Source organism: Perna viridis, chromosome 12 (assembly GCF_037379345.1).
Source record: "Perna viridis isolate PV_CMFRI_1.1 ecotype Kerala chromosome 12, ASM3737934v1, whole genome shotgun sequence".
Classification (NCBI taxonomy): Eukaryota; Metazoa; Mollusca; class Bivalvia; order Mytilida; family Mytilidae; genus Perna; species Perna viridis.
Genome location: NC_142456.1, coordinates 3,899,295 through 3,926,652, shown reverse-complemented (window position 1 = coordinate 3,926,652; position 27,358 = coordinate 3,899,295). Strand labels below are relative to the sequence as shown.

At 33.2% G+C, this 27,358-nt stretch overlaps 2 protein-coding genes across 7 annotated transcripts; one reads left to right on the top strand and one right to left on the bottom strand.

Moving 5' to 3' along the window:
- Window positions 1-669: 669 nt before the first annotated feature.
- Window positions 670-15,063, bottom strand: LOC148600909 (uncharacterized). Of its 6 annotated transcripts, none has more exons than XM_088555768.1 (19): window positions 14,897-15,063; window positions 14,373-14,449; window positions 13,891-14,009; window positions 12,648-12,737; window positions 11,940-12,080; window positions 11,292-11,410; window positions 10,676-10,776; window positions 9,833-9,897; window positions 8,560-8,675; window positions 7,978-8,102; window positions 7,048-7,140; window positions 6,303-6,529; window positions 5,884-5,979; window positions 5,112-5,240; window positions 3,507-3,650; window positions 2,949-3,033; window positions 1,989-2,092; window positions 1,267-1,423; window positions 670-762 (listed from the first exon to the last, which is right to left on the bottom strand). In XM_088555768.1, the coding sequence occupies exons 1-19, from the start codon at window positions 15,025-15,027 to the stop codon at window positions 698-700; spliced, it is 2,184 nt and encodes a 727-aa protein (XP_088411894.1). In that variant the 5' UTR covers window positions 15,028-15,063; the 3' UTR covers window positions 670-697. The 6 variants fall into 6 exon arrangements, 5 of the variants coding, with proteins under 5 accessions (XP_088411894.1, XP_088411895.1, XP_088411897.1 ...); XM_088555769.1 differs by having other exon boundaries at window positions 6,357-6,529; XR_015917181.1 differs by lacking the exon at window positions 1,989-2,092.
- Window positions 15,064-16,543: 1,480 nt separating this feature from the next.
- Window positions 16,544-25,668, top strand: LOC148600908 (uncharacterized). Its single transcript, XM_088556007.1, has 12 exons — window positions 16,544-16,655; window positions 17,670-17,860; window positions 19,096-19,300; window positions 19,752-19,922; window positions 20,497-20,681; window positions 21,545-21,704; window positions 22,214-22,325; window positions 23,002-23,152; window positions 23,900-24,056; window positions 24,416-24,581; window positions 24,935-25,125; window positions 25,513-25,668. Exons 2-12 carry the CDS (start codon window positions 17,672-17,674, stop codon window positions 25,551-25,553), a joined length of 1,728 nt encoding a protein of 575 aa, XP_088412133.1. The 5' UTR covers window positions 16,544-16,655; window positions 17,670-17,671; the 3' UTR covers window positions 25,554-25,668.
- The last annotated feature ends 1,690 nt before the right edge of the window (window positions 25,669-27,358 follow it).

Below are 27,358 nucleotides of genomic sequence, written 5' to 3'. Positions count from 1 at the left end.
AACGTCCTCAAAGTTTGTCGGGTAATAATGGCGAAGCAATATGTATATTGATATATATCAATAAGTCCTGTCAACGCAAATTATTACGGGAAGCGGTTTTAAACTTGTGGCCACAGTTACTAAGACGGACGACTGTTAGATAAAGACGTTACAGTTTTATTCCGTCAAGTTGTGATGGGGAGTTAAAACTCCCACAGATTAACATTGTTTCTTAATTACCACCAGGGATACAAAATCTGAAACGTTTACAGTTGTTTAATGACGTCTATTGAGCGATACTGTCATTATTTTAGCAAATTTGAAGGTCATTGATATGTTGATTATGGTAATGTTTTGTTTTGTTTTGTTTGTTCGTTTTTTTTTTTGTCTTGCATTGCTTCGTGTTCATCTGTTTTGCCAATACTTGAAACCTTCAACTATCACTGTTGAGTAGCATTGATATGTGATAACGCCCCAACAAGTTGAATATTTGTTATGGAATACAATTATATATCCTGGTGCTTTTATGTAATTACGGAAGGACTCCTGAGTCATTGTTCTAATTCAACTTCAATTACTTATTCAGAGCGTTTTTTTCTTTCTTTAAGGTATTAAGGTATGTTTTTTTTTTTCATTTTTGTCCTTTCAAATTGAATGCTTTTTTACACGTAAAATAATATTAAGCTAATATTGATTAAATATACTTGAAAATTGTTTATTAGCAAATGTCTGGAGCTGGCTGCTTTTCATTATTCCCACCAATAAGCCACGATGGTTTTGGAGCTATAAAAGTAAATAAATTTACTGCATATTTGTTTATTTTTCATATTTGTTTTGTTTTCATGTTACTTTTGCAAATCAGAAAATTAGTTTTTAATCATAAATGGAAATATATGAGAAGTGTTTACAATTAAAACAAGCACCAATGCTTGAAATGTAAGTTATTCGGTTCTGTATTGTACACTACGCCAATGTATAATACCCTTTTCGATATCAAAATTTTAAATGTTCTGCCTCAAACTACATAACTTGGCTTTAGGAAACATAAAAATGACAAGGTACAATTTAATTCCTCTTAAATTCTTAGATTGAAATATGACGTGCGATAATTTAGGACCTTAATAATATCCAAACTAATTATTAAATATAAAAAGTAGATTTTACTCCTTTGAAAACTACACTTTATAGCTGAGCGAGTTTTTTTTCTGTTGCTATAACAACTGTAAACCAATGCTGCATCAATTGAATACCACGAGACACGTGACTGTATATTCTGAAAATACTTACTTACAAATAGAGGTCCAACATGATATCGTGGCCCAATTTGACTCGGTAGAATCGGTACATTAAAGTTATTACTTTTGACAAATGATGACAAGTGACATCTTGGTCTGAAGTCGGCAAAAGGAAGTTTCGGGTAGAAAAAATCTTTTGTCGTATTTGCCTTCAAAACAGAACTTACATAATTCAGTAATTCCGTTTTCATAATGCAATAAATACTTGGTTAACACTTCACCTAAGGTCAACATTCTGTTCGGGACTGTGTTTTGTTGAGGAGGTAAGGTAAAGTTTACTGTGTAAGAGCATAGGTAATTTAACTGGTTTAAATGGTCTGACATCAGAATTTTAACTCATGTCAGATCATATAAAAATAACAAAAATATTTGCATTATGACCAAACAATGGGTTCCCTCCAGTTGCATATCTGGTTAATTCGTCACTTAAGTAAAACAGAAAAATTATATTGTGCAATACAAATGACTGACTACCGTTTAGACATACAATGTAGCATCACGTACAAAAAAGTATAATATTGAATGATATGTGTAGTAATTGGATACAGTTGGGGAGAAATTTAATGGAAATGAACAGCAAATCAAGGCATGGCTACCTACACGATTATTGTCATTCAAGTTTGAACGAAAAAAAAATCGTTTCAATGATACAGATGGACGAGCTAGTTGTCCTCCTACGGTCAAGTTGTATTGGGAAATAAGAATTATACATACAATAATGTTTGTATGCACGTCGAACCATTCTGGTTTATGTGGATCCCATTTGACAACATACTGAGAACCAGAGTTGTAGAATATGTTGTTGTAAATTTGGTTCCCTGTATTGATATTGAAAAAAATAGCCTGTTAATCTAACAAAGGTGTAGGGGCATTAGGATGTGAATATGGACCGAAAATACAAGCTTTGTTGTAATAAAATGAAATGATTTAAAAGACAGTATAATAAATAAATATTCGGAAAACAAATGTTTTGCGGCTTAAGCACTTACTGTCACTGGGAATAATTTACGTGAAGAAAACTGAGTCCACACTCAAGAAACGTTTGTATATTTTTACATATGAAACCATGAAATTATGAAAGTTTCCACTAAATATGAAGTTGTTCCTTAGGTTGAGGACACAAGTTCATTGCCAGGAATATTACAAGAAAGAGAAAAAAGTGCCAAGTGAACTGAATATCTGAATTGTCGTGAACATCAAACAGGTCTATTATTACGAAAATTTTAGGAAGTCTCTTGGTTGTTATGGGTTCAAGTCTCCAAATTCGTAATTAACACTTTTCACAGTTTATTTTCAGTTCATTTTAGGTCGATTATAGAGCCCTTAAAGCACCTTTTTCTTTAATGAGTATCTAAAATCAAGTGCAAATTGTTGCTGTAGACGTTTGAAATAGTTTATAAAACTTTGCTTTAATTGGGGTGATTTGAAGTTTATAAAAAAACACATGCTCAACTAATGCTATGAAAATACAGCAATACGAAAGTCACAATTTTTAAGTGAAAAAAATAAAATAAATTTCCTGACTTCTTTTTAAAATAAAACAAAGGCAAAAGAAGACTTTTTAAGTATTTTTCATGACCTTGTTAGTGTAATTAACAATCATCTTGTTTGTCTTGAATTCTTGTTAGGAATGATTGTGTCTTTTGTAAATATAACACAATGATATGTACATACCTTTTGGTTCTTCTGGGTGTTCATTTAAGATATTCACAAGTTTAGGAAATTTTGAAGCCCAGAGTTTATTTTTGTACGGTAAACGCTGTAAAATATGAAGGTACATTAAAACAAATCAACATAATAGGCTTATTTACTATTATTTTAATTATGGTCAAGCTTTGGTTCAATTATCACAAACAGGTCCAACATTTGTTTTAAACCATTTGGTTAATTTATAATCCTCGAACAATATGGCAGCTCGACTATTTTACTTTTTTCACTCTATCTAGAATATGCAATAAGTCTACCACACAATTGCAAAAAAATATCCACCAAGTAAATGCATTTTATTCCCGTTGCAACATGTGAGAACAAATTAATATCATATTTAACCCGTTCTTACTGTTTCTGTAAATGACGCCTGCAAACTCAATTCCAACTTATAAGCCCGATAGGAAATTCCTACTAAAAACTGTAGTTTTTGTACACGTAAAACAAATGTACATTGTATATGTAACAGATCTTCTCAGGAAACAATTTAAACTGATTTAATCATTATACATATTTTGGTCTTACATTTAAAATGTTCATTAATGATCGATCGTTTCTATGAGCTGAGCCTCTGGCATCCACTTGGATGGAAAATTTTGTTGAATTGAAGAAGACATTGTTTCGTACTATGTTGTCTCTCCCTCCACCAATGTTCAGATGTCCAGCATTCTGAAATAAATATAGGCTTTATGGTTGTCATGCACAAACACGATTTATTTGATATTGAACCATATAATGCACGTTCTAATAACTGGACTGTCGTACTGCTGTATTGTACAGCTATTTATGAAGGACTATTAATACATTTAAAGGGCTAAAACAAGCAATTTATAATTAAGAAAAAAGAAAGACAATGCCAAGAAGAAATTATTAACAACTAAACATATGAAAACAAAACGAAAGTATAACAAACTGCAACATGGATTTTTTTTTCAAATTGATACAGTGATGACATTGTTAACCTTATAAAAATAGAAGATGTGGTATAATTGTCAATGAGACAATCAACTTCCAAAACCAAACAATTAAACTTCTACAGGTCACCACACGGTCTTCAATGATGGGCAAAACCCATACCATAAAGCAAGATGTAAAAGACCTCAAAATAAATGAAGTAAAAATATCAATAAAAAACGAAACTCAAACTAATTTACAGAAAAAAAACGTAAATATAAACGAACAACAATGAACATAAAAAAACAACCAATGGATTATAGAGTTCCCTGGCTTAGCACAGGAACACAACGTATGCGGCGCGGTTAAACATATTTGTGAATGCTCAACCCCCTTAAACTTGGGACAGTAATGAGAAAATACAACAATAAAACTTACTATAAAGATCGGTTGAGTTCGGATTGAACTCTTGAGATTGATACTGAATACAAGCGCAAATAGAATAAAAGACAACAAGCTTTAAATTTGTCTCGAAAGAGTACTCGTTTTTTTCTTAAAGCTAGTTCAAAATCCAAAAGCAACTGATAATTACTTGTTGTGTTGTGTTTTTTATTTCAAATTTGCTGTATAGACATGGTTACTTATAATGTGATAATATTAGATTATTTAATATTTTTTCAACGAGAGGGAATATCTCATGCTCATCTCGTCGAGCGACTTTGCCGCGAGTTGAAAAAATATTTTATAATCTGTTTATCGCTGTTTTCTTTTATTTTCAATAGTCCTGACCAAAATATGTAAGTTTTATAAGGCTGCAAAATTTCCTTTCGATACTATTTCTCGGCGACGTGCTACGTGATGTCACGTTTGTTGTGCAGCTGTGATACACATTTGAAAAAAAACAAATCGGTTAACTATGAAGGTCGCGTTTAAAGTTTGTGGAATAATTTTGAGATATATTCATTGTAATCGAGTAAGTTACTGTATTTAATCATTTTCCATTGTAGAATAAACAATATTGCCAAAACTTAGCCATTATTTCATACGCAGTAAACAAAGAGACGGTCATTTTGGGTCGTCAAATATTTCTACGCTGTTGCTTGTATGTCATGCGAGGTCATAGAAACTAGCAATAACTTTCATTCTCACTCGACTGGCATGAGCTGGAAAAGTATCGTATAGCAAGATCAAAGGGATTTTAAACAAAATAGCAATAATCATATTTAACAAACTTACGTCATAGAAGACGTTTTTCTCCACTAACACACTAGAATATTGGTCATCTAACATCACCCCTCGGACATCTGCCCCGTAGTAATACTGGAGATTATGATGGATATGGTTGTAACGAATTACCGTTCCTCTCTTAGTAAGAAATACAAAAGTTAACATACTTAACCTTCAAACAAAAGAACAAAATATTTTATCAAAATTTGTTTCTAGTGCGACGTATACAATCAGCAAAATTTCAATTAAACTCAACGATGTAATTAACTCCTAAACCGGCCATCTGATAAAGGAGTCATGACGTAATTTTTTGTCTCTAATCATGACATGTATGAATAAAGTGCAATTGCTGGAAGTTTAAAACCTTCTCAATAGGAACAACTCATGAGAGAATATAGCAATCAACAAGCCGAACCTTCTCAATAGGAACAATTCATGAGAGAATATAGCAATCAACAAGCCGAACCTTCTCAATAGGAACAATTCATGAGAGAATATAGCAATCAACAAGCCGAACCTTCTCAATAGGAACAATTCATGAGAGAATATAGCAATCAACCAGCCGAACCTTCTCAATAGGCACAATTCTTGAGAGAATATAGCAATCAACCAGCCGAAATCGAAAAGAGCACGCAAGATCACCATAGAGAAATACTAAACTAATTTAGTTAAATTTTGTATTAGACATAAGCGAAATTGGACTGATAATTAAATTACATTTTTCTTTCATTTTACTTTGGTGAACTATACATACTATGAATATAAAATGTTAGAAACTTACTGCAGTCCAGTCTCTCCCAGAATGTATGGCACCACAGTCACTGGAGTTCATACATATCTCAAACACATTATTGTACTGTATCTTGTGGTTGTTTCCCTGCAAGGATACCAAATGATATTAGTATTATAACATTTAGTTCCTCAAATATTTGACAGACTAATCTCATAAGTGATTGATTTTATCATGTTTTGTTTCATTTCATATGCATTATGGGTACTGCATGACAATCCTCCCCTCCTAATTTTATTGAAACAAGCAGCATATCATAATTTCAAAATATATGTTTTCATTTTGTATTGCACATTACAATATTTATTTTTCACTGAAAAATGTCTAAACCGAATCCGGAAGAATCGCAGAAACTATCTGAAACGGACAATTAAAAAATTTTCTTACTCCAGTTTAAATATACTTTGAACCTTGTGAACTGAAATCCTGTTTTTAAAGCCCCAAAAAGGGTTTAGTTTCCTTACTGTCCACCGTATAGCAGTATATTGTCCTCTATATATAATATTGTGCTGAATCTGCCCACCAACACCGTCTAATGTGATAGCGTTAGCATCTGATGACGTCACACGACTAAAGAAGGAAATTTCGTTGTCAAATATGACATTATGGGATGACATAAGAGTCGGTCGATCACCTCCTGCAAATAGTATATCACTCCCATTCAAATGAAATAACTAGTGAATTGTATATATCAGATTTGTCATTTATGAAGAAGGAAATGTAAAAAAAATGATTACACTTGAGAGGTGTCTCACGGGCTTTCCAAAATGTATTGGTTACAAAAAAAATTTATCATGATTTTAGAAAGACTGAAAAAAATGTGAGCAAAGACCATTACATGTACGTGATACTCTCCTTACTCTTCTCCAGAAGCCATATAGAAAATCTCTTAAAATCATTCAGGTGGAAATAAATAGAAAGTACACAATATACGAAAGTTTCATTACTAAATGTTCTTTGTTTTGTATGTCTGTTTTCCATGTTTGGTCTTTGTTCCTGGGTTACATTCTTTTGATTTCCACTAGAACCTTAGTTCCCTTGATTGCTCTTTCATCAAATTCAATTTTGCTGTTCAGAGGAGTTATGAATAAGAGCTGGGGACGGACGAACGAACAGCAAGTCAGAGCATCCGTTTTATGTAGTTATAATGTTTACCTTGAAGAGTTATACCACCGTCGCCATCATGAAGATAACTCTTGGTTACAGCAAAGTTTCTACAGTCTTTTCTACAATAGATATTGTATGACCCTGGAAAGAAAACGATTGAAAATACATTTTTGATCCATGTACAAATTCGTTAGATTTCGAATTTTCAGCGCATATTTTAAGGCATCCTAAATAAAATCAACGTTGCAGATCAAAATACAAAGTACCACCCAGAGAAAAATTACAAAATTCCGGTACACGTGTTTCATAGGAGTAACCTCTAAATTGCAGGATTGAAACCAAATACACAGGGAGATCGAAATCAAAATAAATTCTATCAAACCAACGTGGAATGTCTTCTAATAATTTGTTAACTAAGTTTCCTACTTTAGTAGTATAATTGCAAAATTGTATTATCAATTCGACCACAGAGCAACTGGGAGGTGTGCCCCAGGTGGTGGAATGGGGTACCCCTGGCGTGTTACATGCTGAGGTTGTCTGGCTATAATACGGAAAACCTGACCGCAAACCATAGTGGTGCACCGTGTTGGGAAAGATGCCACGTTCCGTGCACGTTAAAGAACCCTACTGTGGTATTCTCCCGGAGTAGGAACCATAGGGCTCCGCCACAGGAGGCTAAATTGCCCGACCCTACCCACCTCTCGCTATTGCCAGTGGCAATCAAAATTTGTCGACCCCATTGTCCTTGTGTCCCATCCCTTTTTCATTTCATCATCATTTCATGTTCATTTTATCATCAATTTCATGTTCATCGTCTGAATATAGTTGAAATATTGCTGCTCGGACGTTAAGCCCCAACAAACAAACAAACAATATAAGAAAAATGGGTCTAAAATATTGAAAGAGAATCTAAAGTAATAGATGCATCCTATATTAAGGCGGTAGTCTAAAAAACTATATTCCAGAATCTACATGTACCTGTATTACGAATTTCCATACTATTAATAGTAATGTTAACGGCATCTTGAGCTTGAATACCAAAATGTCTGCAGGCCTCCAAAATAAAATTTTCGAACACAACATTGCATGTACATCTCGTAAGCCTGGACAAAATACGTAATATGGACATGAAAACACAAAAATATACATTTAGCAAGAACATGATAACACATCGCACTTATGGATATAATTGTATTCTATCCAGGTATGACTAGTGACCTCTTATTACAACAAAACTTTCATTGTCACAGTATATTGCGCTTTACAAGTATATGCTTTCATTAAGTAGATATTGTTTTGTATATCATGATTCATGTATTCAATGATTATTTCATCGGGTTATATTTTCAATGTTTTTATCAGTTATCTCCACAGTCTGAATAATATTCGCAGTTAAAATTTGTACTGCAATCTGAATCAGCCCAGTTTAACGTAAACATACATTGCAATTATCTACTGTGTATATGCATAGGTATCAATCATTTGGGCGAGGTTTCATGTCTGTCCGTCTGTCGGTGAAATACGCTCCCCGAGTAGAGGTTTACGTATACATATACTTACTGTATACAGGTATCAATCACTGAACCATAGATATAATCATTGCTGGAGAAGAATCCTTTAGAGAAAGCTGGCCAAAGGTAAAGTATACTTGTCTGTCTGTCGATAAAATATTCCCCCTGTAAATCAGTAAAAATGAAATAGACCAAAATATTCTCTTCTAAAATACACAGCATTGCATTTGAACAAACTATGACTGCCAGTAGACAAAGGATGGGTGAATGTCATTAAACCATATCTCTTTTCATATTATGTTTAACATTGAATGCATTGATTTATTCTGTGCTTAGTGTTGTCTTCTTTAAAAACCGATGATTTGGATTTAACTGAATTCATAGCATTTGTAATCAGTGTGTGTAAAGGAAATAATGAACAAGAACAGCCTCCTTCCGAAGACAAAATTTGGAGATATATGCGCAAAAAAACTTGTGTATGTCCCCATGTTTTATTTTTAACAACGACAATCATGAGATAAGATATAAAAAAATCGGCACCTTAGTTCTATGAAGAATGCCCTAAGGAAAATTAATACCAAATCTGGTTCTAACTGGTCTGGTACATGTATCAGAGGAGAGGATTTTAAAATGAAATAACATTAAAAACAGCGAAAAAATGCGAAAAAGGGCAATAACTCCAATTTTTACATGGTTTAACGGATTTACATGACGATTAGATGACTGATAGATCTCACCGTGTTGTACATTTTACTCTGTCAGAATTTGGCTAAGGTTTTTGAAATATATGTGAGAAACGTCTGTCTGACCCCTATCTTGTATTTTTAGTAACGGATCCGAAATCCTACATCATTTCTATGCATAACACTCCAGGAAAATTCACACCAAGTTTGGTTCTTATTAGAAAAGATTTTTGAAAGAAACACCAAAAATAGCGAAAAATGTTGAAAAAGGGCATGAAATCCAACATGGCTTTACAGATTAACACAAAAATTTGACCACAGATAGATTTCATCATGCAGTATATTTTTACATGTGCCTGAATTTGACTACACCTAACGGTTTTGGAGATATACAAGTATGTGTTTAACTTATGTCTGACCCCTATGTTCGTTTTTTTTCTGTAATGGCAGCCATGTTCTTCAACGGATCAAAATTCCCAAACCTTAAGGAACATTCATACTACGTTTGGTTCTAATTGGTTAAGTTGTGAAGAAGATATTTGAAAAATTGTTTACGACGACGGACGCCAAGTGATGGCAATAGCTCATATGGCACATTAGGTCAGGTGAGCTAATAATAGTAACAAGCACTGTCCTTACTGGTTCGTCTATTTCATCTAAGACATTAATGAATCTGAAATATCCCCCGCCTGGATGGGTTTGTCCTAAAGAAAATATAAAGAATTTGTAAAAGCGGAATATTTAGTTCTCTAATGAATAAAAGACCTTGTATCTTTGCGAATCTGTATAGATTTTAACCGTTAAAACTGTCCATGCATCATCGAGATGTAATGCACATGTATATCACAAATATTTTACTTAAATTATTGTTTTGAGATAACGGATGAAGAAGCGAAATTTTGTTTGAAAAGTCGTCAAAGACAATGGTATTGATCTAGACATCGGAGAGGTATATTAAATTTCCAACCACCATCGGTCCCGTGTAATTGAATAAATGGTAAAGAACATGTGTACCTATCCGCCTAAATATCATGAAAAATTAGAATTATAGCAATTTGAAATAGAATGATACCGATTTTAATACAAATCTAAATATATGCTTCTCTGAGTGATTTTGATCATTCTCTGGTTAGAAATACGACTTGTATGAGAAATCGATTAACAGAATAATAATTACTTTCGATTTTGATGCTGACAATATCAAAAATCATTCTTATTTCAAATTTCTTAAATTTATTTAATTCGTTCTTAAAAATATCACATATTGTTTTCGACGTACACATGTAATTTGAGGCATATAATATTGCATTTATGCATTAAGCATTTGTTTTGCATAAGAAATCGTCCAGTTAAAAAGATATTAAAAGTGAATAAGATGTATTTACAAATTAAGAGTAAAATGAGTGCATTCCATTCATGAATCACATTCTGCATAAGTCTAAAGTGGATTGCTATTTAACCGCACATTAGGTGTAAACATACCAGCACGTAGTCCAAAATGAGTAGGTTGTGCAAGAGATATTGTTTTCGTCTGTGGGTCTAATGATTTTACTGGAACAGCCTTATCCGCCCAGCTTTGATACCTAGTAAAATAATTGAGAATTTAATACAACTGAAAAAAAAATCGTTTCATCACGACAATAAACTATTCATGGATATAAGTCAGACTTAAATCTAATCATCTGCTTATGCATTCACTGTGTAACGCACATATTATTTCAAAGCTCTTTCTTAACTACTGTGACATCATGATATTACCGAAAATGTCTGTTGACGAATCGACTACCAGGCGTAGCACATATAATTATCAATATAGAGAACGTTAAAATTTAATTGCCTCCTAAAATAAAACTTTTTTATCTGGTATTTGTAAAACTTATCCAAATATATTGATGTACAATAGACCAGCTACCCTTTGCTCCTGATCCAAACGGAAGAGAGAAATATCATACAGTAAAACAGAAGTACATTTTGCAATTGTTATTTGGGATACAGTATGCTATGCCTTAAGACAGTATAAACAAAGTCACTGAATAGCAAAATTACAGCATGTATCTAATATTTCTATAATGTTTACAAACTACACTTATGTCCATACCAGTAACCGTACACCCATATATCTGATTGATTAGACCATCTATTTGGTCTATCACTGTTATATTGGAACACCGTACTATATCTTTCCCCTGATGGAACATTGGTTATGTTGATGAAGCCCTGAAATAATGAGATATTGATGAGCAAAAGATTTAGGTACCAGAAAAAAGGCGTGTTCTAACCAATGACAAAATATTACCACAATTGCTCGAAAATAAAAAAAAAAGATTTTCAACAATAGGGGCCTGATCCCCGGAGCAAATCACTGGACCTACCAATGTGTTGTAAAGGGATGCATTGAAAGAATTGAATATGATACGTACAAAACTGGACGATTTACTTTGAATTACAGCAGATTGAACCATGCTTATGACTTGCCTTACAAGTATGATGCTGACTATCTGAAAAGCGGTGATACATTCTTGACGTAAAAGTTGTACCACCACAGATAATGAAAGCAGGTATAATCGTATAAAATTACGTACATAGTCTTGCATTGGTGTGTGTGTGTGTGTGTGTGTGTGTGTGTGATTGTTGTTTTCTTCAAAGCAATACTTTAAACTTGTACAGTAAACATGGCATGATATCTAAGGATTCGCTTTATTTAAACCCTGTTTTCTAATTTTACAGTATACTAATATAAACTGACATAATTTGGCCATCGTGATAGTGTCAAGGGAAATCCATTTTCAAATATTTCCAGTGGAGCCTGTCGTAAGATGTACTTCCCATATGGTACCAGTTTACCAAGATCTGTTATTCCAGCCTCTGTTAAGTTTACTTGCAAGATCTACAAGAAAAACGCATTTTACCAATTAATATTTGTACATTTACTCAGACTTTGTTAGATACATTAAAATCGAAATGTCAGGATCTAGATAGCACGGACTTGTCATATACTTGTTCGATGGTTTGCAAAATCATCTTGCCATATTCTGTCCACGCAAACATTTATATTTCGGCGCTGTGGCCATTTAACCCATCTTCGAATTTTCTCATTTTTTATTGGTTGTGTTATTAAATGTACTAAATGATTAAAAAACTTCAATGTTTTAAACATTTCAAACGATATGTATTAAATTAAAGTATCAAACAATATAAAATACAAATCAAGAACATTAAGTCTTGCACACACACACTCTATATATCTTTTTATCTCAATACAAACTAAGAGTGATTACAATGCACGTGGTCTGTAACGTTTCCGAAATAGAATTGTTTGGTGTGTTTTTGACATGCATGAATCATCTCCTGTTTAATTTTAACAATTGCCACATTGACTTATCATATGTCAATTTTCGTTTCGAACGACAATCCCTTAAAATTGTTTAAACAAGTATAATTACAAAAAACATACATGATTTCTTCCTAAACTCGAAAGTTTGTTGAGTATAGCTTGATCAGAAACTCGTCGAAACAGGTTTGATGGAATTCGCCTTCCTCCAGTCTGCAACATAATCAAGAATTACACGATTCACATCCGCGTACAATATTTTGTGTAGGAATATCGTTTCATGACGACACGTAGTTTAATTGTATTGACAATAAAAGGATATTGACTTGTTATAGAAAAGTTTAGAAATATTTTTAATATTCTTAATGAGAATCCATATTTTATTTGCGGCGTGGCCGTAGAAATTTTTTTTTTTAAATGTATCAAACTTAGATATCAAAGTTTTCTACGTTTGTTCTCATTACCAAAGATAAATCAAAGACTGAAGTCTTCAAAGTCGCTATTTGCCAAATATTCACTGTCACTGATTTTGGTTTAGCTTTCAACATCCGAAATGGTACAAATGCGATACGCTCTAAAATCGGGTAACTTCTGCTAAAATCTTGTTTCCCTTGATATGATTGCGTACTCTTTCGTAACGTGATGAACCGAATGTTTTCAATCATCCGGAACAAGATTAAACAGCTGAAAATAGCTATATATAGATATCGAGGTCCTGATAATATATATGACCTTTATAGTTAATTGTAACGAAATCCTGTGTCTGAATCGGAAACTGGTTAATATTACATAAATCCAATGCTAACCGATCATTTTATCTTTTGATGTAAACTTCACGTTCTAATACAACAACAACAAAAAAACAAACAAAAAAATAAAAACAAAAAAAAACAAAAAAAAAGCATAGACACAATTGTGTGTGATATGTTTTAAAAGAGGTACGTTGTAGCGATCTTTGGGGTCGCTTATGATATTGATCAGTGAACCAGTTTAGGAACCATATTAAGCAACCAGCAATGAATATTCGTAAATATCGGGGCCGTGCTAATGTAAATGATCTATATACATGTAGGTAGTTTTTAACGACTCCCAGTACCTGAAAGCAAGAATCACACGCAGAACACACGTGTATGATACTTAAGAAGTACATTTTTATCTCGTATGAAGTTAGAACTATGACGCTATGGCGGGAAACACGGCGATGATCTGCAGCATTACGTGGCGTATAACTACATATTTATGCAAATCATAGGCGAATATTAAGTACAGAAATTACGAGTGCAAGAAGTCGTTAAAAGGTTAAGTACAGTATAAAAAAACAATACATATCGCCTTTCGGGATGTCTATAACCTTGATAATACTTACAACATGGACTTTCTGGTTTTGATACGATCTGATAGTGATACGTCTGTAGTCATTTCTGTGATTAATAACCAAAGTCGAACCAAGGTCATGGTAGCCTTCCATCAGTTCAATCCATACGTCTTTATTTAAACAAAAACAACTTTCATGTATCCAATGAATAGTTTTCATTACCGTGATAATTCGCAGAATTCCGTAGTTTTCGTTGTCAAATGTCTTAGTCTTTTGGTGTTTGTTCATTTTTATTTGTTTTTGTTTTTTAGTATGGTAAGATGCATAATCTTCAATTTGTATCAGGACTTTATTAAAATTGTGTGCTTCATTCAACAAGAGAATCTTTTTAAAGTGAACTCAAACAAAACGTATTTTACTGACTGTATGAATCGTTTATAGAAAAAAAAACTTTCTTCAAGCTCATGTAGCACTTGTTAAGCAGCTTAACATAATTAACTTAATTAATTTTGATGTCATTAATCTTGACTTACTTTTATTTTGAATATCAGCATCAGACACCCTCTGAATGGCTTTGTGCAAGGTTTTCAAAGGTTGATGTATATTTGTGCTGCAAGTAAGATATTTTCATTGAATTACTTGAATTATATCCCTCTCTCCACCCGTTTGTCCGTCCAAATCGTTTTCGTTAAAGTTTTATGTGCAACTACTTATAACAACCACTTGATAATTAAATAGAAGCTTTATATTACTTAATACCAAAGATTCTATTTCGATTTGAAGCGACATAAACATACAGTTTGAGTTTATATTACCTGGGACTGGGGTAAGGGTCCTTGGGACTGGGGTAAAGAGCGGGACATATCCCTCAGTAAGGATTATTCACAATTTTTTCTAGTTTTTTTTATTTCTATTTTTGCTATTTGATGCCAATTATAAAAGAAAATAGAACCAACTGTAAATATGCAGTCGAAACATTGTAAAAAAAAAAATAATATATCAGCAAAATCATGAAGAATAATCTTGTTTTTAATAAACTTCATTATAATTTCCTTACCCGGTAAAGCTATCAGATCCGGACGGACTAACATAGATATGCACATTTTGGAGCTCGGGGATCAGAAAGTGATTGCTCAAATGGAACAAAACTAGAAAGTAAGCTGCGTGTACAAGTATCATAGTACACATGTAATGTAGAGGAAATAACTTTTGTGTCAAGGCATTTCAAATATTGCATACATATTTGGTATTTACTTTCAAATGGGATGGAACGGACTGCAAGAATGTGTACTAAATTAAGATATTTGATAGTATCCAGTAATTCGATGCTACTTGTTATTGAAATTAAAGGTTTGTTTTTTCTATCCCACACATAAACCAAACAGTACTAACATGTGACAGAAGACAAAATTATACATGACATCAATAAAACTTATTTTTTGTTTCTATAATAAAGGTCGTAAACTGTAACCAAAATGAGAAAAAGTGTTTAATCAACTTGTATTTCAGATTTGACGTTGAATCCAGAGGATCTCACACTTACGTGTACATGCAATTTTAAAAGGTTTCGTTTCATTTTGTCCGTTCCTATATGTAACTGTCCATGTTTTAGATTCGATTCAAAATAAAATAGTTTCACCAAGATAAGACATGAATTCAACCGACAAAAAAATCAGTCAGACAACGCAGACCTGCAGTTAAAGATCATTATCCGAAAAAAGAATGCGTGCCAGAACAAGACTACAGACAAAATATACTTTTACTGGAAACATTTTTGCAATAGAAATACTAAATTAACACGGCTTAACACTTGAATGTCTTAAAACATTAAGTGATGAATTATTTTCTTAATCGTAACGTTAGATTTATAATGAAGGCCATGGCTTTGGTCACTAAAAGTCTAAATTATGAATCTAGAAATAAGAGGTAACAACATCTGGAGCATGACTTCAGAAACGACCACTTATTTAACCGGAAATAAAAGTCACAATATCGAGTCACTTCCTATTTTATAGCAGTAAGCAACAGAAGTGAACGATGTATTCTTGATAGAGTAAAACCTATCTAAACCAAAACCTTAATAATCCGAAAACCTGTCAGAACCAGACATTTTTAAAGTTCCTTAATAACAGTGTACATGTATTTTGAACACTGGTAAAACTGAAAAACCAGTCTTATCCAAATATAATCCAAAAGGGGCTTGCAAATGGTTTATTTATTCTGTCATATTTAAATCGTTCATCATTTGTTTAAAAATTATGACATGACAAGAAAGGCACCGGCCATTTTTATCCTGAAGGGTACCTGGGATTTGATGTTGGGTAAGAATTTTGTTTTCAGGGAAGCCCTTTTTTTATTAGTTCAGCAGCAACCGAAATCAATATGTTAGTTTTTAAATCTTTCTTGTTAAGTAACCTGGAAAACATATACATGTACATTAAATCATTATCTATATGATTTTCTATTGTTGAGTAAAAAAAGGATGATTTCCTGTGATATAAAATATACCAAAATTTTTAGCAGGGGGAGCAGTAAGCACCCAACCCCACCCCCGGGATCCGCCTATGTCCTTCTATTACGAGTAAGTCTCGTCAATGTAATTGCTATTCCGAATGAATATTGATATTGGAAAGCGGAGATTTCCCAATTAAGTAACCGGAGATCAGATGTACTGTTTCCAAAACAAAATGTCTTACTTTCTTATCTTGGGGTCAACTTGTATAAGAAGAACCCAAGGCCCCTTACATGAAGTTGTACAAAGTTCAAAATCAAAGACGACCCGGGATTCCTATGACCTGAGCAGAATATTTGTTTAGGTACAGATTTTTAAATTATATATACTTCATTTTAGATTTAATTTTGATATCCATCTTTTATATTTTCTGAAGACGTATTATTTAACACATTCTTCTTATACACGAATCTTAGGATCTGTTTCCCATTTTATATACTGGAACATTGTAAGGTTATTTATACCCGATAAGAACATTTTGTTTATTTTGAAATAGCCAGGAAAAGGTCGTGTAATAATGAAGTTGCTATAGTCTTTCTGAAATCAACGTGGATTTATATACTCATTTAATTGATAAATAGTTATAGAAAAGGGAACGGATAATTATGGTGAACCGCAACAAATGCACCATCGTACAACCTTTACCAAAATAGTACATACTTACAGAGTTCAACAAGTGTAAACACACATTCAAGTAAGCGCTGAAAGGCTCCGATAACAAAATTATTATAATCAACGGTATCAGAACGATAATAATAATCGAAAATATTAACATTTGTTTTAGCCTGACCTGCGTAAGGACACTCGAATATACAATAAGGACATATTTAAGAGCATTTTATCTAATTATGTATTAAATTTAACTCAAAATATATTTTTTTAAAAGTCATGACAATCCACGATAGATACTTGAGCAAAATCATTAACTTATTGAAGTGTGCTATTATTAGAAAAAAAATCAACTTCCGGTTGAGGATAAAACAAACCTTACCGCTCCAGACATGGGCATCCAAACTTTAATAAAAAAAATAAGTAATGTAAACGCACTCCCAGGATAGTGATGTGATTAAAACTTGTAAGAGAGAGCCAAATTGAAATCAATGACTTAACCACTTTGACTAGTAGTCAGTTATAACTTATTACAATGTGAGCATTTTGCAACTTAATCATTGTCTGTGACTTTAATACAAATCATGTACTAGTATACAAATTCGGCTTGCATTTCTACATTTCAGCCCAACTCTTTATGTTGGTATAATGTCAAAAAATACTGCACACTGTGTGTTATTATCAATATTGTGCATTTTAATTTTGCAAGCCATGATACTACAAATAATTGGCATACTCGCCTTCCCATTGGTTGCAATGGGTTCAATCATGACAACAACCCTTACGAAGATGCACGACTGGGATGATAACTTTGAGGCACATCTCATCTGGAACCTCCAGGAGGAGGTGAATGGATGGGAGGCCATCATTACCTTTGATCAACCTATTCCAAGAATAACTGTAAGCTGGTTTACTTTTGCTCATACTGGGGGGAGGGGGTGCAGATTGATGAAATGCTATTTTAAGAGTCTCAATTGTATACGTATGTTCAGGAAATAAATAAAAAAAAACAAATTACAAAGAAACAAGATATACACAAATATAGTAGCTTCCATTTTCATGTCAGGCCCATCCCCACTCGTACAGGAAGTTAATATAGGAGCGCAACCAAATAAATCACTCACAACGTACGCGCTATCAACTATTAAGCCACACACCAATTTTGAAATCAATCCGTTTATTTGGAGCCGAAATTTAATTTTGTGACAAAAGTTTTCTCTATCATTCTGTATGGTGTAAAAATTGAAAAGTCCTAAGAAATGGAAAGTTGGAATTAGACAGCATCCAAAATCGATCACAACGTGTTCACCCGGCTCAATACATATAAAGCCTTGTAATCAAATATGAAATCAATCCTTCCGTTAGGAGGCCGACATAATTGCGACGAAATTCAGCCGGACGGCCAATGCAATTTCAATATACATGAACCACCCTATCCTTCAGTGGGGGTATAAAAACAAAAGAAAAGTTTATAAAAGAAATATCAGGATTAAAAATGTCAGTTTTAAGGTATTTTAATTTTACAAGTCATTCTTCAAGTGATTCGTCAAGGTTCATGCGTTCTAAGACTTTTAGTTCGGAAGTACGTGTACAGTATCGTCATAAAATACAATAAAAATAGCGTTTTAAGTAGCTGTCTTTGTAAGAATCATGCAAAATCTGAAAAATGTGATACACCCAAAAAAGGCTACATATTTTTTATTTTTGTAATTAGGTTGTTGTATGGGTCTGTACTAAGAAATGTGTGATTAGTCATTCAAATCTGCCTGCTCTGAGGAGATAATCCACATTGAAAATCCAGTACATTCTATTGTATTTGAGTGCCATTTACAGAGTTATCTCCCTTAATTGTGAAATCTTCAGTGCATTCTATATAATTTTTATCTCCTAAGAGCACAGGTTATATGAAAAACCACATGTTAATTTCTGTTTACTATGACATTTCATACAAAAATATCAAAAATAAAAATATGTAGCCTTTTTACCCATGAATCACATTTTGCATGATCCTTAGGTGGAGTCCTACTTAATTAGTAATTTCATGAAGCTAATACTGAGCACATATGCAGGTACATGTAGCTGATGTTGCACTATGTATAATTAATTACCAAACAAAATACATGTCTCCTATTCAGCAATACATGGCAAATGAGGTGAGCCACTCCGCTGACAACAAGGTATGGACATTTGTCAACAAACCGCACACTGCAATAGCGCATCCAGGAGGTGTACTCGATTTCAAAATTGGTGGTAAATTTACGGGAGGTAGTCCTCCAACGGCAACTGCTGTTCTGAAGAATTTTGGTGATGATGGATTTACGGTTCCCCCAGTTCCAAACAGTATGTTGTAATGACATTGAATTTCCCAACATGTGAAGTTTTCTAGTTTACATTAAAAATCGTATCTGCATGTTTAAGTTGACTACAGGTACAAAAGCTTAAGAGGCAAGGAAACGTACTTTAGCCCGGATTTAGTTGTTTTTTTTTACTGCAAAATGTAACATAATTAGATTCGCAAAAATTGCATCATGCACATTGTAATTCTTAAAAGTATGGATGTATTACTTTTCTCATTACTACAATTATTAAATAAAATCATCGGCTAAAATCTAAAAATGCACTTATTTCAATTATTGTACTGACAAATGTGAATTAACAGTTCTGTAATGACAATATATTATAAGTTGATACAGTACCAGTGAATGCAATAAAAAAAATATTGCATTTTTGGTAAGTAGCTGGTATAAAAAAGGAAAATGATTTATAGTAAGTCGCGTCTCTTCAATTGTAGCGGACCATACTAAATACAACTATGACGAAGTCTTGGAGAAGTCAATATTGTTCTATGCTGCGCAAAGATCTGGCAAACTACCACCAGATAATCCCATTCCATGGAGAGCAGATTCTGGATTACAGGATCACGGACAAAATGGTGAAGATTTGACTGGTGGGTGGTATGACGGTACGTGTACATTAAACTATGGGGATACTTGTGTTTGTTTAAATGTTATTGTAATGTACAGGGAATATTGGGCTAAATGAAATACTGAGTGGTTGAGGCCATTTGTTAAAATTTATTTTCACTTGAATATTGTCTCCGATCACACCAGCCACGGTAATATCTAATCATTTTTTGCAAACTTATGCAAATACAAGTCATGTACATTATTTAATGTTCGACATATTCCAGTGAAGGTTATAACGAGATATACTGAATACGTCATATAGACAACCCAACCGGTATGATAATGTCGGTTTAAGTAGCATGTTCGTATATTATTTAATTCAGATCATTATGGTCGGGTCATTTAGATGCCTGTTAGTTGTTTAATGGCCTAAATATTTGTTGTTCTTTTTGGTGTTAAAGTCAAATAAGGAACAGTTTTGACTGTCATGGCAATTACATTTATTATTTATTATTATTTATTATTTTGGATAACATTTATTGCACTCTTTTCGTGGCTGTTTGATCTTTTTTTAATCATTATTGTTTTATTTTTACTTAAAATAAATATGAATATTTCATAACAATGCAGCGGGAGATAATGTGAAATTTGGTTTCCCTATGGCTGCATCAACAACTCTGCTCGCCTGGGGCTTGCTGGAATACAGGGATGCTTACCTGGCCAGTGGAGAGCTTGGAGAGATGCATGACTGTATAAGATGGCCTCTAGAATGGTTGCTTAAGTGTCATACTGGTCAAGATGAGCTTTATGTACAGGTAAGCAATAGTATTACCGTATATCGTTTTCCTGTAAGTCGTACGTGTATCGTAATAACCGAGATTGTTCCTTGAACAAGATTTGAAACTTCCAGGGACGTGTAGACATTATTGACATGCAAAACCTTTAACATATTTCTAGCACCTTTAATACAAACCAACATAACTCAGGCAATTTCCTTTAAATCGAACCCTTTACTCCGTGTTTGTCTGTATGTAAAGAATATTCGAGTCAATGCTGGAGGCATGCTCCAGAGCATGCGTAGGACTTGTGATCAAACATGTTTGTATAATGCATAATTCTGTTAAGTCCCGGAAGTCATGTTCTTTGTTTCGTTTAAAATATCTAATATAGGATTAAAGACTGTTTTACCAGATTATATCGATGTATGAAATCGGACCATCCACTCTCAAATCAAATATAAGTCCGAATGTCAGGTTTATAGGTGAATGGTCTGATTTTACAAATCTATAAATAATAGAAAAACAGTGTTTAACCTTCATACGATATGAAATATGTTTATCTTTTTTTCCTGAAGACTCTCATTCAATAAAATTGACACCCGAAATTGACATCGCATTGACATGGCATTAAACCGAGAAAGTGACATTGTTGTCAATATCAATATTCGAAGTAAATATTTGGTCAGACAAAGTTTTGCGTTTCGTTCATTCTCCCTTCATTTAGTAAATTTCGAATATACTTTGTACTTACTGAAGTCAAATGTCTTGGTATGAACATTATAAGTAACAGTTATTTAAATGCTTAGTACTAGGAACAATTGAAAACGACACGTTAAAGTGATATTTTGTTTAAAAACCAAAATAAACAACAGGTACATATTTTTGTTTTAAAACTTTAGGTTGGAGATGGAGGAAAGGACCATGGTTCATGGACCAGACCTGAGGATATGGACCCCGAAAGACCTTCATTTAAAGTAACTGCACATAATCCCGGAAGTGATGTAGCTGCTGAGTATGCTGCAGCTATGGCCTCTGGGTATTTGGCTTTCAAAGACAAAGGTAAAAGACTGTTTGACTAGACTTTATTATAAAATCCTTTGAATTATAGATTTAATTTAAAATCTTTAGTCAAATTACCCTTGTTTAGAAAGACGTATTTAGTTAAGATTAAGAACACATGTCAGAGTAAAAGCGATTTACCAATAGAACACACCCTGCATTGTAGTTTGCCGACACCTCTTGCAATAGGTTACAGATTTAGTTACTTATATTTGAGATTTTAATTCAACAAAAAACACTTTCCATCGGACAATGATGTAATTTCAAACGAGAGTAATAAAAATAATTAACAAAAGAAAATTAAACTGCATAGTAGAAAACTACAAAATCAACAAAAAGCGCTACTACAGTTATCCCTCTTTACACTCTAGTCTACTTGCTTAAAAACAAAACAAAACCAAAAAAAAAACAAAAAACAAAAACAAACAAAAAACAAACAAAAAACAAAACGAAACAAAACAATATAAAACACAACACCCAAACAATTGACTTTTTTTGTTTGAATTTAGATTCCACATTTGCCAATAAACTTCTCACACATGCAAAACAGTTGTACGAGTTTGCCAAGACTTACAAAGGGAAATATAGTGACAGGGTCAACGCAGCAGCCGCATATTACAGGTGAAACTATAGTCAAACCTGTCTTAAGTGACTCTCTTATGGAAAACAAAATCATGTTCACATAAAAAAGCTTATTTTACATGGGATACACTAAAAAGGGATATTATAACAGTTTGGGTTTTATAGTCATACTATAATTGCAAATCTAATATAAATTGGAAGTTTTGCTTAAGTACACGTAGGGTTGTTTACTCTTAAACACAATTTATTCTCAGTGTTATTTAAATTATAGAACACTTCATTTATTGAATTGGAAGACTTAATTATATGAGGATAGACAAACATGGTTTTTGATACAAATAAATGTTCTTTATATTTTATTTTGTATTATTTTGTATGATTTCGTACGATTTTTCATTGCGTACTTACAGTTATTTGGATTTTGCGTATTAGAAATAAGCACTCCGTTTGACTAAAACCAATGATAACAAAAAACGAATAATTCGTTTCAATAGGGCAGGGTTGTGTTAAAAAATTTAAAAATTAAAATAAACTATTTTTTTTATATTATTTGTTTCGTACATTTGTATTTATAACATCGGCTACTATGTTTGGTTTATGCTTTCTCTATTTTCTATACAAACAAGCTAAGTGTTATACATGTACATGTTCTGTGGCGATTTCAAAAATTTTCAAACGTTCCAAACTTAAACCTTGCTTTTCCTTTATTTCTAAGATCAGATAAATATGTAGACGAACTGACTTGGGGTGGAGCGTGGTTATACAGAGCAACCGGAGATCAACAATACCTAACAGATGCTGAAAAATATTATGAAGCTGGGGCTGCATGGGGTCAGTCATGGGACGAGAAAAATACTGGAAACATGGTGAGATTGTTTACTTTATCCCCTCCCGTAAAGTTGCTTGTCAGTCTGTCCTTCCGTTCGTCCGATTGTCAACTACATTTTGGGAATTTATAGGAATCACTCTGTCTGTCTGTCTTATCGTCCTTTGGCATGCCACATGTCTTGTCCACTGTACCGCCTAAAATGTTTATGAAAGTTTTATGTTCATCAAATGCAGATACGATGTGATGTATGAAGGAGCATTAATACTCGAACCCTGCAAAAGGTAAAAATCCGTCTCGAAGAACTTATAACCAACTCATCCATAACCGCCAGTGTATTCTATTGAAATTCTACTTAACAGGTTTTAACCAAATGAGATGTGCATGATGGAAGAACGTTAAAGGTACTGCAAGAAGAAAAAAATAACAAGATGTAAACACATTTAAAATAGGGATATTTTCTAGTCCTCATTAATTCAATGCTTCACTGTTTTGATAGGCACATGATAATACCGAAGATACACCATTCATAATAGAATGTGTATTGAAATGCCAGAAACATACGTTAGGTTTTATAACAATGGTTTATCTAAAAATTATTCACGAAAAAAGATTCAGTTTTAAAGAGTATTCAAGAGAACAAATATTCAAACGATAATCAAAAGAATGTAGTATTACAACTTACTTGTACAATGCCAACACACACAAAAAAAGTTTAGCGCTTTATTTTTCTCTCCAATAACCAGTCATTTTCTAATGGTATAAAATGAACTTTTCTATTCGGCAGATACTTCTTTACAACATGACAAAGAAGGATGTATATAGGCAAGATATAGAAGCAACATTTACAAACTGGATGCCAGGAGGTTCCGGATCTGATGCCGTGCCTTACTCACCAAAAGGTCTGGCATTTCGTTTACAATGGGGTTCTCTGAGATATGCTTGTGTGTTTTTGTATTAATATATTCTCAAGAAATGATATTGCAACACATACTTCAAGTTTAAATCAAAATGTATTTATATGGGATTTATAATGTAACCTATGTAATATTTTTAACGAATTATCTTGAATAATTTGATTCCATTAATTTTGATTCTATTGGAATCAGAAAATGTTTTAATGGATGCACCGAAATTCACCTATTTTAAAGAACATGCAGATATACATATGAAATCTTTTACTTTTCATATGTACTTTTGTACCATCTTTTTACACTTGATTAAAAATGATAATTTAACCTTGACCTTTGTCAAAGCTGTTAAACAATATTATGTCGATAACTTTTCGGTACACAATTTTCAGCTAACATGGCATTTATGGCACTACTTGCTGCAGAACTCAACCTTCATCCTCAGGAATATCGAACATGGGCTAAAAGTCAGATCGGATATGCTCTTGGTGATACTGGTAGGAGTTTCGTTGTTGGATTTGGGATCAATCCTCCAACTCAGCCTCACCACAGAGCAAGGTTAAACTATATTATAAGTACCATTGTATTTATGTTTTGTTCTCGACGTTCACAGGCAAATATTATACACGTGAGATTCATGTGCATTGAGTAACATGTTAACTTCACTGAGATGAAATTTATGTGAAAACTTCGCGCGGAATTTACATGAAAGCTCCATGTATGATTTTACTGGAAGTCTTTTACTTTCTTGGGGGCTAAATTTTGATGAAAATCACTGAAATTTATGTGAAAAGTGACATAGTTTTGCCTTAATTTCTGTGAATTTGTCTGTTTGAATGCACCTATGGCCATAGCTGGTTTTTTGTACACATTTTGTTATTCACATTGTATTTGAACATAAATATTTATAGTTCGTGTCCGATGATACCAGCTCCATGTTCCTGGGATCAACAACAAAATAAAGGACCAAACCCTCATACGTTGTATGGAGCCCTTGTGGGTGGACCCAACAAGAATGACCAGTACACGGATCTCAGAACTGACTACGTTAGCAATGAGGTGGCATGTGATTATAATGCTGGATTTCAAGGCGCTGTTGCAGGTATATGTAACTCACTAGAGTTGTTAGATAACAGGGAGTTTACATGCTTTTCTTGATATAAAAAATGCTTGTTTTCTTAGGAATTCGGCCCACTTTTTCCACACAATTTTATATGCATAAAAATGTACTACTAAAATGTAGAATAAATGAAAATTGCATGTTGTTCCAACAAATGGATCTGTAGGACCTTGCAGCCCTAGCATAATTATGGTGGTAAGTTTATATCGCATTGGCCCAAATAACACTGGAAAAAGTTTGTGCTGATATTAGGTAAGACTTAGCAAATAAAAGCATGTAATTCCCTTTCTCAAAATCCCTAGATCCAACCCTGATACGCCTTTTACGGTTCCAACGTTTCTAATGCATTGATGTTTCGTTTCATTCTAGGCTTGAAGTCACTTCACCTTCGCAACATCATGGATAGATAGATTGGTGATAGAAATTAAAACTAAAAAAAAAGTATTTTTCCTTGTTTGTGCTTCCACGATCTTCATTTGAGTTGCATTGATGCTGCTGATGATGGGTCACTCCTAGAAAAAGGTGTACAGCGTATCAAAATTTGTAATATATATGATTTTGTAATGACAGTGTCAAACTTTTATTAAAAAATGAGAGCTTCCTGGAGGAAATAATTTATATTTTTCATCTCCTAAATGTCGAAGATTTGCAGTAAGGGACATTTAATTTTCATAAAATGTCTTTACATTCAAACCTGTATTAAGTGATGTTTCATGCAGTCACATAGAGTAGCCTTTTATGATAATTAAATGCTGAATATCAGTTTATTGTATTTGTGACAAATGTTTTTTTTTCTTGGCTAAATAGAATACCATTTGTATTAAGAAGCTGTCTTTGTAAGAATCATGCAAAATCTGATACCCCCCCCCCAAAAAAAAAAAAAAAGGCTAAAAATTTTTATTTTTGTAATTAAGTTGTTTTATGGGTCTGTACTAAGAAATGTGTGATTATTCATTCAAATCTGCCTGTTCTTAGGAGATAATCAACATTGAAAATCCAATAGATTCTATTGTATTTGAGTGTCATTTACAGAATTATCTCCCTTAATTTTGAAATCTTCAGTGCATTCTATATAATTTTATCTCCTATGAACATGGGTTATATTAAAAACCACATGTAACTTTAAGTTTACTATGACATTTCAAACAAAATATCAAAAATAAAAATATGTAGGCTTTGTACCCATGAATCACATTTTGCATGATCCTTAGCTGGAGTACTACTTAATATTTTGGTATGCTGTACAGTTGCTCCTAGGAGTAATTCTATTCAGCTGCATAAGAACCATGAAAGAGTAATTAAAGGGACCAAGATTCTAAAGGAAATCAATACAATGTAATCCAGGGACAAAGACCAGACATAGAAAACACACAACAATTAACATAAATAACAAAAACAAAGGTAAATGAGCAACTCGGACTCCACTAAAATCTGGGAGCATGGACCAGGTACACTGATAGGGTAAGCATCGTCTGTTTGTCTAGAAACACCTGCTCATTAGAGCTGTTCATTAAAAGTCAGGAGGAAAAGAAAACATTGACACGTTGAACAAATCGGTTTTTATGTTGCAGATGGATGCACCGTAACGATCCACGATTTCCTGAAAGAATTCACAAGATCTTCTGGAAACCCTCAATTCAAGATTGTAATCAGGACACAATAACATTAAAACCTATGATTTTTCCACTTTATACATATACTTCTATTTCCCATACTCGGTTAAAATCCCGACTCAAAAACATTATACATCGTTGTTACTTCAAAAAAGACGTACTTCTAGATACATATGTAGTTCCTGGTAGTGATTCCTCAAATTCCAAATCATCTTCCAAATAGACCGAAAAAAAAAATGTTCTCAAAATGCTCGGATTTTTTATCGACAACATATTTGTCCAGTGTGGTGGACGCGTTTTTCAACAAACGGTCGGCATGCCAATGGGAACAAATCATGATTCTCTACTTGCTGACCTATTCCTTCACTCTTATGAGACTAATTTTATAGCTGATCTGATCCCAAAAAAGGAAGATCGTTTAGCTAAATCCTTTAATCTCAGCTTCACGTATATACATGCAGATGACGTATTATCGTTAAACAATCCTAGTTTTAGGGATTTGATACATTGCATCTACACCATAAGAACTTGAGATAAAGAATGCTACAGACACTGAGAGGTCAGTCTCATATCTTGACCTACATTCAGAGATCGTTGTTAAA